General features: G+C 48.9%; 1 protein-coding gene across 2 annotated transcripts in view; it reads left to right on the top strand.

Moving 5' to 3' along the window:
- CFAP91 (cilia and flagella associated protein 91) overlaps positions 1 to 14,075 on the top strand; it is a 587,002-nt gene that overhangs the window by 360,155 nt on the left and 212,772 nt on the right. For both annotated transcript variants that reach the window (XM_085621057.1, XM_085621056.1), the window contains exons 9-10: positions 11,698 to 11,880; positions 11,994 to 12,133. In XM_085621057.1, the coding sequence (XP_085477183.1) occupies positions 11,698 to 11,880; positions 11,994 to 12,133 (323 nt within the window). The remainder of the gene's footprint in view (positions 1 to 11,697; positions 11,881 to 11,993; positions 12,134 to 14,075) is intronic.

Genomic DNA, 14,075 nt, shown 5'->3' with positions numbered 1-14,075 from the left:
TGGAACTCAGGCCTCTCCTGTTAAAGGGAGATGTAATTCCCCTGTCTTGACCCCACTTTCAGCTGGAAGACAAGCAGGAAAATTAGTTCAATTAAGTGGTGTGCCCACATTCAGCCAGCACCACCCCTCAGGTGGAGCAGGTAATGTGGACCCCAGATTTCAGATTCCTCCATTTTGAGTTCGAGTGAATTAGCCTATCAGGGTCAGGGTTACACCCACTTTGCACAAAAAGTGGTCATTTAGAGGGTGTAGATGACCTAAATGTAAGTAGTCCATTGGCTACTACATGTCACTCCCCAGAACTTCAGCTTACTGCCGACCTAAGAAGAAGAAGGATCGAAGAGCCGCAAAAGCAGAGAAGAGGAGAAGCAGCTGACTTGACACCAACTCCACTGGCTTGTCTGCATCCCTCATCGAGAACTGCACCTAAGTCGACTTGTCCTGCAGCTGTAACTCCAAAAGCCTTAGAGGACTGCCTGCCTTCAAAAAAAGAACCAAGAGACTCCTGTGGAGTAGTATGCTCCCCTGCATCCTGCAGGCACCCAAGAACCACTGCAAGGCCTCCAGACTCCCAAAATCCAGACATCAGAAAGCACCACTGCACTCCAAGCCCAAGTTGAAGGGACCAAACTGTGCCAGCATGGTCTCACAGTCCAGCAGAGACAAAGCCCACCTTGGACTTGCCCACTGTGGACTTCCTGATGCCGCTGCAGGCTCTTTGTGCAGGGCCTACTTAATCGCTCCCAGTGACAAAAACCCTATGCCTAAGGACACCTCTGCTCCTGTTGCCCCTGGGCCCGGGTGAAGAGAACCGAAGGTGCCCCCACATCCCTGGACATCGCAAGAATTGAGCCTCCTTGCATGTTCAGCTTACCTGCTCCCCCAGTCCAAGCCTGCTGCGTCTTTGTGAATGGACTGATCCTCCATTGAAGTGAATGGGGCACACTGTAATGCACCACTCCACCCAGACGCCCCAGAGCCTCCCTTAGTGAGCTGCTGATGCTGCCTTGGACCTTGCCTCATACTCAGCTTAAGTCCAGATGTTTGGTCCCATTAAGTAGTTGCAAAGTACCTGTATGCTGTGTGTTTTTTTCTGCATAGCTTAACATTACCCGGAAGACTTTCAATTCTGATTTGAAATATCGAAATCACTCAAAATTTCCCGAGGCTGAAAACCACACCTCTACACCTGGACGCCCCAGGGCCTCTTGAGGTGACCAATCGGTGCTGCCTTGAACTTTTCCCCGTACTCACCTCAAGTCCTGGGGAAGAGTCCCATAAGTCATTCTTAAGTGACTGTATGCAGCATATGTTTTCTCCATAACTTTACTTCTCTGTGAAGTGCTTTAATCACAATTGAAAATGGTCAAATTGCTGTTTACTTCAAACCTGCTATTTTAAACAGTACTTACCATTCAACAAAGTTCTTGGTTTTACAAAATATATATAAAGAATTGTTATTTTTCTAATTTGGTCTCGGATTTTTTTCTTTGAGTGTGTGTCTCATTTATTGCCTCTGTAAGTTCAACAAATGTTTAGCACTTCTCTCTGATAAGCCTAACTGCTCACCCACACTAGCACAAAATAGAGCGTTAGTGTTATCTATTTTGCCTCTTTCAACCAATAAGGGAACCACTGCACTCTCTACACAGTTTACTTCATTTCAGTGCACTCTGCAGAGAGCCAGCCTCCTGCAGACATCAATACCCGTGTCTGGCCTATGTGAGAAGGGGGTTTCAGTGCCTACTATCTTGACCGGAACTGAGCCAAATCCATCTTGACCCCGATCGAGGTCATGGTCCGACTCTACCCCAGGCTATCTGGCTCTTGTACATCTTGATTTTACATTGTGCCAGCTCTAGCCTGGACCATCCACGGAGGCTCCATCATGTTTTTGATTCTGATTCAGACCAGAGTGTACCTCCTGGAATGTGCAATTGTGTTGATAGGGATGAGTTATCCCCTCATTATGTTGATGATAGTTTATGTAGAGACCTACAGGAGGCCATGGGGCTTGATAGTTTCCTGATACAGGTTTGAGTCCACTCTTGTACCCCAACACAACCTTTGCTGCTGTAATTCAACATACTGCTGAGATTGTGGGCCTACAACTGGCTTCTGTGGAAGTTAAAACAAATGTCCTTTAGGACGTTCTTCTGCCTGACCTGCATCCTCTGAGCTCTTATGAAGAAGGAAGGAGCCCTCCATCCTATTTTAGATCTTCACCCTTTGAATGCCTTCCTGCAGAAGGACAGATTAAAAATGCTCACACTAGCCCAGGCTCTCTGCTCTAAATAGGGGTGACTGGATGACAGGTTTGTACCGCACTGCATTCCCACAGATGTTACCTGTGGTTCAAAGTAGGCAAGGAGCATTTTCATTATGCCTTGCTTCCCTTCTTCCTTACCAGTGCCCCTTTTGTGTTCACAAAAATGATGGCAGTGATCGCCACCCATTTTCGGAGGTCAGGGATATTTATCTTTCCCTACTTCATTGACTGGCTATTGAAAGCAGATTTGCCAGTCAGTGTTAGACCACCTCCAGATGATAGCAAACCTTCTGGCACAAACTGGTGCAGAGGACCCCGGCAGCCTAAGTGTTGTACAATCCATGACTCTTTCAGCGTCACCTCACTCCTGGAAAGAGGAGGACAGACTTTGTCAGCTGGGCTTCAAAAGGGCTGAAAGCTTTTTCTTCGATTGCACCAAAGACCATCAGGTAGACGATCAGCTTTTAGTGGGGTGCTCTGGGACAGAGAAAGGAAAGGCTGTGAAGCAAAGGCTCTGTCAAAAAGCAACCTCTGGATGGTCTGAGAGCCTAATCCACCAGGGCTAAGCTTCCAATCAATGCTTTGGCATGCTGTGTGGCTGTCCTGACATCTGTTAGGCAGCGATGTGGGAGTCGATGCATATGTTCACTAAGGACTATTGCCTTGACAGCCAGGTCCGATGGGAAAAGCATTTTGTTCATTCAAGTCCTACATGACTTTATGGTCTGAGCCCACTCCACATACCTTTCACCTTTAGGAGGTACTGCTTTGGTATCTATACTAAAGGTTAGGAATCCGTGGCATCAGAAGAACAAGGTACTTACCTTTGGTACATGCTTTCTGGCGGATACTGTAATCTACCACAGATTCATCACTGCCCTCCCTCCTCCCTGTTCTGTGGAGTAGTCTCTTTTCACCATCTAAATTGTCCCATTTTAGAAATTTGCAAACTGGTACCAACAATTACGAAAGCACGGACCGAGTCAAGCAAGACTCTAATGTCAGGCTGAGCCAGCCAAGATGATGGACATGTATGGCTGCTTGCAGCTCTGCGACCCAGCCTGATCATCGAGTTGGAGGGGCCACCAAACAGAGCCATCGTGCTAAGCACCACCGACAGTGCCAGCAGCCAACCATCCGCAAGCTCCGAGAACCTGCCGCCGCGGATCACGAGGCGATCCCCACAAGAGCTCCCTGCCATCATGGCAGCGCCCAGCATAATAGGAGACATCTAACTGCCGCAGACCAAAGCAGCCACCTTGCTTCACTCATCCCATGCCAATTCTGCCAGGAGATACCCACTGGTGCTGAAGATGAGGGCTGGGCCAGTGGTGTGTGCCCTCTCACAGCGACATTGTTGCCGTGCGGCAGCGGCCACGGAAGCCTCCTCGCACTGTCGAGCGGGGAGACGGAGGAGTGGCACGACCGGACACAAGGTCGCGGCTGGGGGTGATCTGTGGCTCCGGTGCATCCGGTACTCCTGGCGAGGTGGCACACCACTGACGAACATGACAGGATGCTGGGACCGGAGAGACTGGCTTGTGTATTGTGAGGCAGCCTCGGGAGCAAGGGCCCAGCCAAGAAGGGCGGCGCCCCCTGCCTAGAAGCCGTCCAGTAGCTAAAGAACCAGAATACCATCGGCACAGTGCATCTCCACCCTAAGTGACAGCGGGCACGGAAAAGCCTGGTGAGCTGCGGCAGGATGGGTGCCTGACCTCCAAGTGCGAGTTAAGTATACGCAGGAAGCTAATGCATGGGACAGGGCCACCTCCATCTACTTCACCACAAGGCCAGAAGCACACACGCAAGCAAAGCTAAGGCCACAACCTCTCCATAGATCCCTACAAGGACAAATCAACCGGGGAAAACTGTTGCATGAACTACATGGGAGGTGCCCGCTCCTACCCCTGAAGCGACAGTGCCAACAACCCTCTCCACAGGGATCAAGTGTAACTGTTCACCTCCGAACGGGATCCCATGCCATTATCCTCCAGTAATGACAGCTGGGCTCCAACCACCCATCGTGGCCCAGTAACTCACAGGAGCAAGAGCTACGGCAGGAGCGCATCCAAACTCAACATATATCCGATGTGTGAGCAGAGGACCAGTACATGAGACAAGGTGGCCTCCGCCTGCCTCAACAACGATCAGAACCACACGCGGGAGGGGTGACGAGCAGAAACAAAGGCCCCCAACTCCCATACTGGTACTCGCTAGGATCCCCCACTAGGGGGAAGAGACTGTGTGATATACTTCCCATGGATGGCACCCACCTTTATTTCTGCTGAGACAACAAAACAATCCTCCCCAGAGAACGCATGCACGGCCCTCAGCCCCAGCAGGGGTCCCCCACCGAGACCCCTCGACTGCACTGGCAGGGCCTCCACAAACCCATCGTAGCATAGTACATTACAAGGGCAAGAGGGACTAAATAACAACGCACCCCACTCGGCACCATAATCAAAGTGCAGCATTACGAGACAAGGCCCCAGGTGGTGATGACAAAACAGAGCCTCAGACAATCAGGAGACCCAGACCCAGAATCTTGCCTATATAAAAACCTGTCCCCCAACAAAGAACATGTGAACATGCTCCCTCGTGGACCCAAGGCTGACTCTGCACCAGAAAGAGGCACGGAGTCCACAAACTACAAAGCTCGCCCCCTGAAAGAAAACATTACCAAGCGAATATCATATGCCACAGTGACAAGGCACATCCAGCCCAGTAAAACTATGGGGAGATTATGCTCTAACACCGGGCCAGAGGGATTCACCCCCAATACAGATTCATCCTCAGATGACCAAAAGCCAACAAGAAGACACAGAAATGCCATCCATCCTTTCCAAGTCTGATAAGTTAGTCAAGGTACTAGCTGCCATCGAACATTCCAGGGTCACCATGGAAGATAAATTCGAGGCCCTGGCCACGGATCTCAATCTGCTGCACGATGACCATCGCAAATTAGCTGACAAGGGCGTGGATGTTGACAAAACTCTACCCTACAACCTTTGGCAAAATTGCAATAAGATTCTATGCGATAATTACGAGACCGAGGAGCAACCCTAGAAGAGCAGACGACCTTGAAGGACACTCGGGGAGATGCAACATTTGAGTCCTCGGCCTACCTGAAGGAATTGAGGGATCGAACCCCATTAGTTATGTAGAGACATGGCTTTTCTCTATTACACCTGCCTTCTTCTCGGTGAAGAGAGCGCACAGGGTGCCAGCCTGCCCCCTACCCCCAGGTTCCCCTCCCTTGCCTGCTACTTGCGAAGCTCCTCCACTACCGGGACAGAGATGCAGTGCTCCGCCCATTTAGACAACATGGGCCCATCCAAGTCGAAGATAAACACATCATACTCTTCACCAACTACTCACTGGCAGTACAACATCATCAATCCTCATTACTGGAAGTAAAGCGTTGTCTTCGCCAAATAGGAATCCAATACTCGCTGTTATTCACAGCGCGCCTCAAGATAATGCAGGGTGAGACCACTGCATTCTTCACAGTCCCTGCTGAAGGATGTGAGCGGGTGGAGCAACATCACCACTGCTCCTCACACCCGACCTCAAAGCTTAATAAACAATCGCAAACACTCAAAAATAGACGCCGCCGCGGCAAGAAAACCACGCTACGCTCCAAATTCCTGCTCCGGAATTCTGTCACATGATCCCCCTATTTGGAGCAGATCATTGCGGAAATGCAGAAAGGCCCTACTAGCGGCAGTGGATTTAGGACCAACCACAGTGGCCACAGCTGATGAGAGGGGTTCACACATCTTCACTCCAGAAGAGGAGGGTAGTAATATGAACACATACCAAACAGAATCTGTCACTCCACCCTTAGTGACTCCGTAAACTGTGGACCCACTCATTCGGAATTGCGGTCCCACTACACATTCTGCCACCACTACGCCACTGTCTGGGACAAAACGTACCATAAATAGCACGAGGTAACGCAGCTTCAGGCCTCACCACCTACACGGATCCTACAAAGGCCACACGCTCATCAGCTGAAGCGTAGAACAGGTCCATTCCCACAATACACTATAGCATTAGTATCATGCTCAGTTTGGACGTACCGCAAGTTGCGGTAGGTCCCACACATTGGGAATACTCCCCACCCCAGTTCATAACCTATAGCTGATACCCTTCTATACACTGAGCACGATTACCGTGCCGTAGACCCTGGCAGGTCACCACAATTGGGAAACATGAGAAGCTCACCCAGCCCCCCTCTTCCCACCACCCCCTTGCCACTACACTCATGCCCTATCATGACACGCACCAGTGATATCAATATCCTCACTCTAAATGTGTGGGGCATGCACACAGCACGTAAGAGAAATGCTGTATACTCATATTAAAAGGCAGCAAGCACAGATAGCAGAACTAGACAAACTGCGCAAGCGCTGGCGCAGAACATTCTGTGCAACCACATACTCAGCATACACACAAGGGGTGCTGATCTGGCTCCGACCAGGGGTCCCATTTCAGGAAACGCACATTGCAGTAGATGGGAAGGGACGCTATCCCCTCATGGAGGGATTCCTAGATGGCCAACCAATCCTTATAGGCAGAATTTATGCACCAAACTCTGAATAAGGGAAATTATTAAATTCCTTTTCAAGCGTTCTCGCCCAGTTTACCACATCGCCAATATACCTGTGTAATGGATCTCTCCATTGACAGGTCACACATGCCACATTCGACGTCTCTAGCCATTGCACATACGAAACGATTTAACACATGAGCTCACCACTGGTCACTAGCGGATGCCTGGCGCAGCAGACACCCGACAGCTAAATTCTACTCCTTCCACTCCATTCCCCACAACCTTCGGTTACACTTAGATCGATTCTTATGTTCTCCCCCAATTGTTCCCATGATCCAGTACTATAGGGCGGGTCCTCTCCGATCATGATGCGCACATAATCACCCTAGCCTGGCTGTCTCCTCCACCCGCAGTCTCCACTTGGTGCCTACCACACGAATGCCTAGAGGATCTAGTATTTCGGCATAAACAAGTTAAAATATTCAGACTACTTAATTGAAAATGCCAATACAGCAACTACAAGAATGCTAGACTGGGATGCATTTAAAGTTGTCATAAGGGGGGCATGTATCCGGCAAATCTTGAGGATTTGCAGGATGCTAGAGCGACGTATACTGGAGGAGGAATGCGCCCTGACTCAGGCAGCAGATAGGGACGATGCTTCACGGACTCAGGTAGCGGGTGCTATATACGCCTGAGTGTTAGCAGCTCTAAGACGATACAACTTAAGAGCATATGCTGCCAGGGTACAGAGAGATGGAGACAGGGCCGAACACTGCTGGCATTGCTAATCTGGCAAAACACAGACTCACGACCCATAACTGAAATAATCATCCCCGCTGGAACAAGATCCGCTCCCAAGCACACTTCACCCAAGCATTTTGTCACAGAGGGATACACAGCTCCCAGAAACGCAGATCCTATGATAATAGACCGTTTCCTTGCCACCCACCTATTGCATCACATGACACCACCCGACAGGACTGCCCTCAATGCGGTAATCACATCTGCAGACGTGACAGAGGCGATACAGGCCCTGGCTAGAAACAAGGCCCCGGGTCTTGATGGCCTACCACTGGAATATTATCAAACTTTCTCCACGCCCCTGGTACTGCGGTTAGTAGACATGTATGAGGCGGCGTTGGATGGTAGGGAACTCCCAAATCTCTCCGAGAATCAGTGATCTTTCCTAAAGCTAGACCGTGACCCACGTCGACTAGGATCCTACCGTCTGATCGCACTGCTATCTGCAGACTATAAGATCCTTGGGTAGATACTTGCAGATCGCTATGCTTTAATCCTTCCAACACTGGTACACCCAAATCAATATGGGTTTATCCCAGGCAGATGTACCTCCCAAAATATCCAACGGCTGTTCATGGTTCAGGTGCGGGACCGCTACCCCCGTGCTGTGTGCCTGGTCCATGGCCTGGTCCATGGTGTAGGCCTTCGACACCCTATCGTGGCCATATCTCTTTGCTGTGTTCCAACATATAGGAATGGGCCCAATATTCGAGCATACAAAAGGTTTATTTACACGAACCCCACATCCAGAGTCCGACGAGGCCGTCACATAATACCCTCATTTGCTGTATCTAGGGGCATGCGACAGGACTGTCCACTCTCCCCCCTGCTCTTCACCCTGGTCATGGAGCTATTGGCGGTTTGTCTTCAGGAGATGGGTAGGGAATGGGGTATTCCACTGGCGGGTGTCACGCATAGTGTATCCTTATATGCAGACGATCTACTACTTTATGTATGCGACACCACAATGGATCTAACACCCATATCCACCACCCTGGCAGACTTTGTGGCAGTGGCAGGCCTAAAAGTTAACTGCACAAAGTCCACTATATACTAACTTACTCCCAACCTCCCTCCACAGGTGATATGTGTTGGAGTCGTCAGTCTTACCTTGAGTACCCATGCCTCCAGCTACCTAGGCATACGACTCTACCACACCCCACAAGACAGATATGATGGTAATCATCGAAAAGCGCTGATGGGTATTTGCACCTCTATAGGCTTCTGGAAGACCCTCACATTAATCCCCTTAGGCAAAATCGTGTTAGCCAAAATTGTCTTGGTCCCACATCTTCTTTACCATTTTGCAAACCTTCTGGTACCCCCCCTTCCCTCCCCCGTTCTTTCTTTCAAGAACGGGACACACTCCTAAGTACCCTAATATGGAGCAGCGGGCGCCAATGAGTCGCCCTGACCAAAATGCAACTGCCAGTAGACAAGGGTGGACTGGGAGCCCCATCATTCGAGGCAACTCCAGCGGGTTGGAGAGCGGGACACACCTTGGGAGAGACTAGTAAAGACACGGGGCCACTACCACTTCCAGTGATCCGATGTTTGTTCTTACCAGGCTCCCAACCAACATCGACCTACTCGCTACAGGTGACAATGGCATGCTCCTGCATGACACGTATCAACCGGTTATCACGAGAGGCTCTGCTATATACCCCTCCGCTACCCCTTGCGGGACTACCTTGGGGCCACAAGCGATACACATCACGAGCCCTCCACATCTGGGCAGATCACTCGATCTTAAAGGTAGGATCCCTCTTCACAGACAGTCCTTCCATTTGATGATCGAGTGGAAGTGACTATTCCTTCTCCACAGTGAACTGGTGCAGGAGTGCCGCCGTACATGGCGTATAACCAACAGTGAACCAGCGACTCACCCAGTCCTCCACTCTATACCTCAAATGGGCCCTAGGCAACACATAATTACATGGATCTTTAGGGCCATACGATTCCCTTATGGCAGTATCACTCACCCCACTATGTCACAAATGGGAAGAGGAGTTCCAAAGACTGCTGCATGACAGGGAGGTATCCCGCAACCCCCGGTTTAAAAATATAAACAAATTCTTTTTACACCACACATATTTAACGCCTGAGTATCTCCAACGCTACTACCCCCAACTCCCAGTTCTCATGCCCCCGCTGCCAAGCCCCTAGCACAACTTTCCTCCACATGTTCTGGAGCTGTCCAGGGTTGCAACCCCACTGGAACACAATTCACAACACAGTACGAAAGGTAACAGGGCTCAATGACATACTACATGGGACGCCTGCGTGCTCAGTATATTACTACACCGCAAAGTCAAAACACGATTTATATCCCTGACTCTCCTGCTAGCAAAACGTGGAATCGCCATGCACTGGCGAGCACCGGCAGGACCTCCGTTAGCAGCCTGAGCAGTCACGGTCACCAAATGGGGAACTTCTGAGGAAGACGCCCTCTGACATGAAGAGGTCGGGGAATGCGCAAACTACATATCTCCAGGCAATGGGCAACTCTCCTACAGGACTTCAAGCATGTCACCGAAATACTGCATCCTCCCTGCTATTGCAACGAGCATCGCAAACGGTAACTGATGCCTCCACCCCGCAAACGCACACAGAACCTCCCCACACCAGAACAATACACAGAGCTTCCATAAGCAACCACCATAAGCCCCTCTGAAACCCAGCGGAAGCCAGCCTCATCTATACACATTCCCCGCGAACACAAACATAGCTTAAATATTCCCGCCCACCCATCCACATCACCCTTTCTCCATATCACCCTCAGTGTATCCCCATGTTAATAACGCAATTCCCAGTTCAATAAGAGTTACTTCCCCCCTTACAACCCATTCCCTTCATATACATCCTAAGGAAATGCCACCATACATAATAGAACATGCTACCCGCAAAATAACCCAGTATCAACAGGATACTTGTTCGTAATGAGACTTTCCACATGCCAGCTGAAACAATATATGTATGTCTCTGCACTCAGCTCAATCAGCAATGATGTATTTTTCTTCCGTTCATATTAATCTACCTACTTTCCTAATCCTTATTCAGTTTCAGAATGTGCCCTCTATTTACTAGATATTAGAAGAACTCTTCGCTTTTACCTAGACAAAACATGAGAAAAATGAAGCAGCTTTTTGTTAGCTATGGCCAGATCACACAGGGTACAGCCACATCCAAGCAATCAGTTGTTATACGGATAGTGTAGCCTGTATCATGTTATGCTATCAGCTACTACGCAGACCTCTGCCAGGGTGGAGGAAAAGCAGCTACAACAGTTTGGAACAGAAATATACCAGTTGCTGACATAAGGCAGCAACTTGTACATTGATCTGCACATTCGCGAGACACTATTTAATAGATCCAAATATGTATTTTTGTTTATGTACAACTGCAGCTTTTGTCCAAGACCTTTTGTCCAACCCATTGACTTAAAGTCTGGTCTGGCATATGCTGTCTCCTACTCCCAACATTGTTAAGGCTATGGAATTAGGTTCCTAACCAACCAAGCAGAAGCTAGAGCCAGGCCACCATAGTGCTTAAAGCTACCTTTATGATAATTACATTAGTTTTAGCTCTTGCTTTCCATCCTTCACCACAGCCATCTAGCCATCCTCTTGTATACATTTGTACGAAAAATATTTGGAAACTAGACTGGGACTGTTGGTTATGCATGGTTAAGGTATATGGTCTGCATAAAATGATAAGACACCTGCAGTTTGTTTCCTTGAAACTAATGAATAAGCGTCCTTTGGGAGATGCTTTTTCTGGTGCTGCTTGTGTATCAGGCATCACCAATCAGTTGTGAAGAAGGGAGCGGCAGAACTAAGAGTACTGGAATCACAGTGAATGCCATTATTACTTGCAGTGTACACTACATACTGGATTGCCTATTTATTAATGTTTTTTTAGTACATGCTCAAGTAAATTGTAATTATCTTATTGAACTCCGAGCGATGAAAACATGTGTCAGCTCTGTTGGTATACAAAGTTGTGATGACCTGCATATTTCAAGTCATTTTATGGCACATTAGTCGTCAAAACTTCATTTATGTTTCAGAAATCAGAAAGTTGACACGCACGATGAAGAATATTGAGGGGAAGCTGGAGCGTCGAGACATCATTCATGACTATAGCAGCTATGACTCCCAGGTCTATGCGCCTCTCACCCGGATCGGCTATTTTCCAGATCGCAATTCTGAACGATACGTTGTGAAAAACCCCTTTCTCAGCTCTTATGAAGGTATGGATATCCTGCTTGTATGTAGAAACCAATGGGAGTAAATATTGAGATATGAATAACATTTAAGTAAACTGACATTTCTGACTGTGATTATTATCTTCCTCTGTTCCCAGGATTGTTGGAGTTGGAGGCAAACCTACCTGACTTTGTCACCCAGCCCCGAATCAAGACTCCCAAACGTAATCTCACCACCAAGGATGGGTTCCTTAAGCGAGCAGCCAGGCTGGATTTAGAACTAGAACAAGTCCATAAGGTAATGCAGTAGGACTCTACAATGGTAATACATTCTGTATGTACTTGGAATGTCCCAAGTAAATATAACTTCCACTCACAACATATGTAAAGAAATTCCGAATTAACTTGTCTTGTTCTATCATATTGTCTTTGACCCCTCAAGTGCCATTTAAGGCCTCAGATCCAGTTTGAAGACCTTTGCATCTTACACTGGTGTAGGCTGGGTAACCCTAATGCTGATCAGTATCTATTTATAACAGAAGTGCTGCAGATAGATGGGGATGAATTGATACATTTTCATCTTCTATTACTTTTCTCATCACTATTTCCCATTCTGGAACCAGGATCTTTTTTTTTTTAAAGAATCTGTTTATTGGCATTTTCAATGAACTACAGACAATACACCAATAAAAGAAAACACAAGACCAGCAAGCCGGCCAGTTATACACCAATGAGAAACACTCCCTCCAACTCACCCCAACCATAAACATCGCCCAGACAGTCAGCTCCATACACTGCTCAGATATACCGGGCCCAGAGTCAGCCTCCCCTTGCACGAACTTCCTCGCTAGGTTCAGGCACTCCTACTTTTTCCCAACCGTGTGTGAAATCAGTTGTCTCCAGACCACAGCCTTGTAGGCCCCTTAACAACTCTGAGGACACCGATCCCTTGTTCTTTTTCAAATAACTAGTAGTCGCGACAACCAAATGTTTCCTGGTGCCCCAGTCCATTATTTCCCATGTATCAGGTCACCAACCCCCCTCTTGGCCCCCTATGCTCCGGCATGTCGCTATGATCAGGGAATGGTCTGAGTTACCTCTCAGCAAGCAATGCGCATCCGCCTTCTAACCAGTTTGATTCTGCAGGACCAAAAGATAGTACAGCCTGGAAAGTAACTTCATAGCGTTAGCTGCGTAAGAGAACTGTCTCTAGTTGGGATGCTGCACCCACCACAAGTCAGCCAGACCCATGGACCCCAGGAGCGTAGCCAGGCGTGTATCCACCCTAGGTGTCTGGCGGGCATGTGTTATCCTGTCCCTGTCCCACTGCGCCGCCAAATTGAGGTCCCGCCTAAAATCATGAGGATTTCTGGTGCAGCCACCAACCAGTCTCCCATTCAGGCCATGCCCTCAGTCTTCAGGCATGGCAGAAGGTACCATGAAATTATGGTGAGAGGGAGCCCACCCCAGGTACCGCAGGTAGCTGCTCTACAACTATCCAGGGATGCCCATGTCCTCACCACTTTGAACGGGAAGCAGAATCCCAACCTCTCTGGAACACCGCTAGAACCCTGCATGGACCACCAACATATAAGGCTTTCTGGTAAAGAAACTACACCTATTGCCTACCAAGTGGGTCTTCTGCAGCAGAACTACATCTGGGGCATGCCTGGATGTGAATTGTGTAACCACACCCCTCTTGATGCTGCTACCAAGACCATTAACATTCCAGGAGAGGACCCACAGGCCACCAGAAGCTGAACCACGGGGGCCAGGCTCCACTAACCCTTGCACCATGCTTGTAGCCATGCAAGACCTGCCCACCCACAGTGTCGCCACTATAGCCGCTGTCTGACTTTAATACAACCCCAACCCCCAACAAAAAACACCTCTGCCCCACATCCTCACACAGTGAGCTTGAAACTACCCACTCCCCCAAGGGTTGAGGTCCCTGTTACAAGCCCCCCTTCCCCCAAAGTACCCGCTGATCCAGCCTTTCCAGGAAGCTCAGAACTGGGGAGACTGGAGGCAGGCCATGACCCACAGAACACATTGTCTGATCACACAATCAGGTTGGCAGTCATGCTCCTCCGGTTCACCTACATGCCAAAAGACTCCCCATCAATTGTATCATTGTATTGAAGCCCATAAGACTTTCTTATCTACATCCAACGCCGACCACGGGTTGCCCACAGATCAGGCATGGCCTCCCTGGAACTCCAATACCAACACTGTCAATA

The sequence above is a fragment of the Triturus cristatus genome, chromosome 8 (assembly GCF_964204655.1).
Source record: "Triturus cristatus chromosome 8, aTriCri1.1, whole genome shotgun sequence".
NCBI classification, from domain to species: Eukaryota; Metazoa; Chordata; class Amphibia; order Caudata; family Salamandridae; genus Triturus; species Triturus cristatus.
The sequence above is the reverse complement of the archived record's forward strand: the minus strand, read 5'-3'. Positions and strand labels throughout refer to the sequence as shown.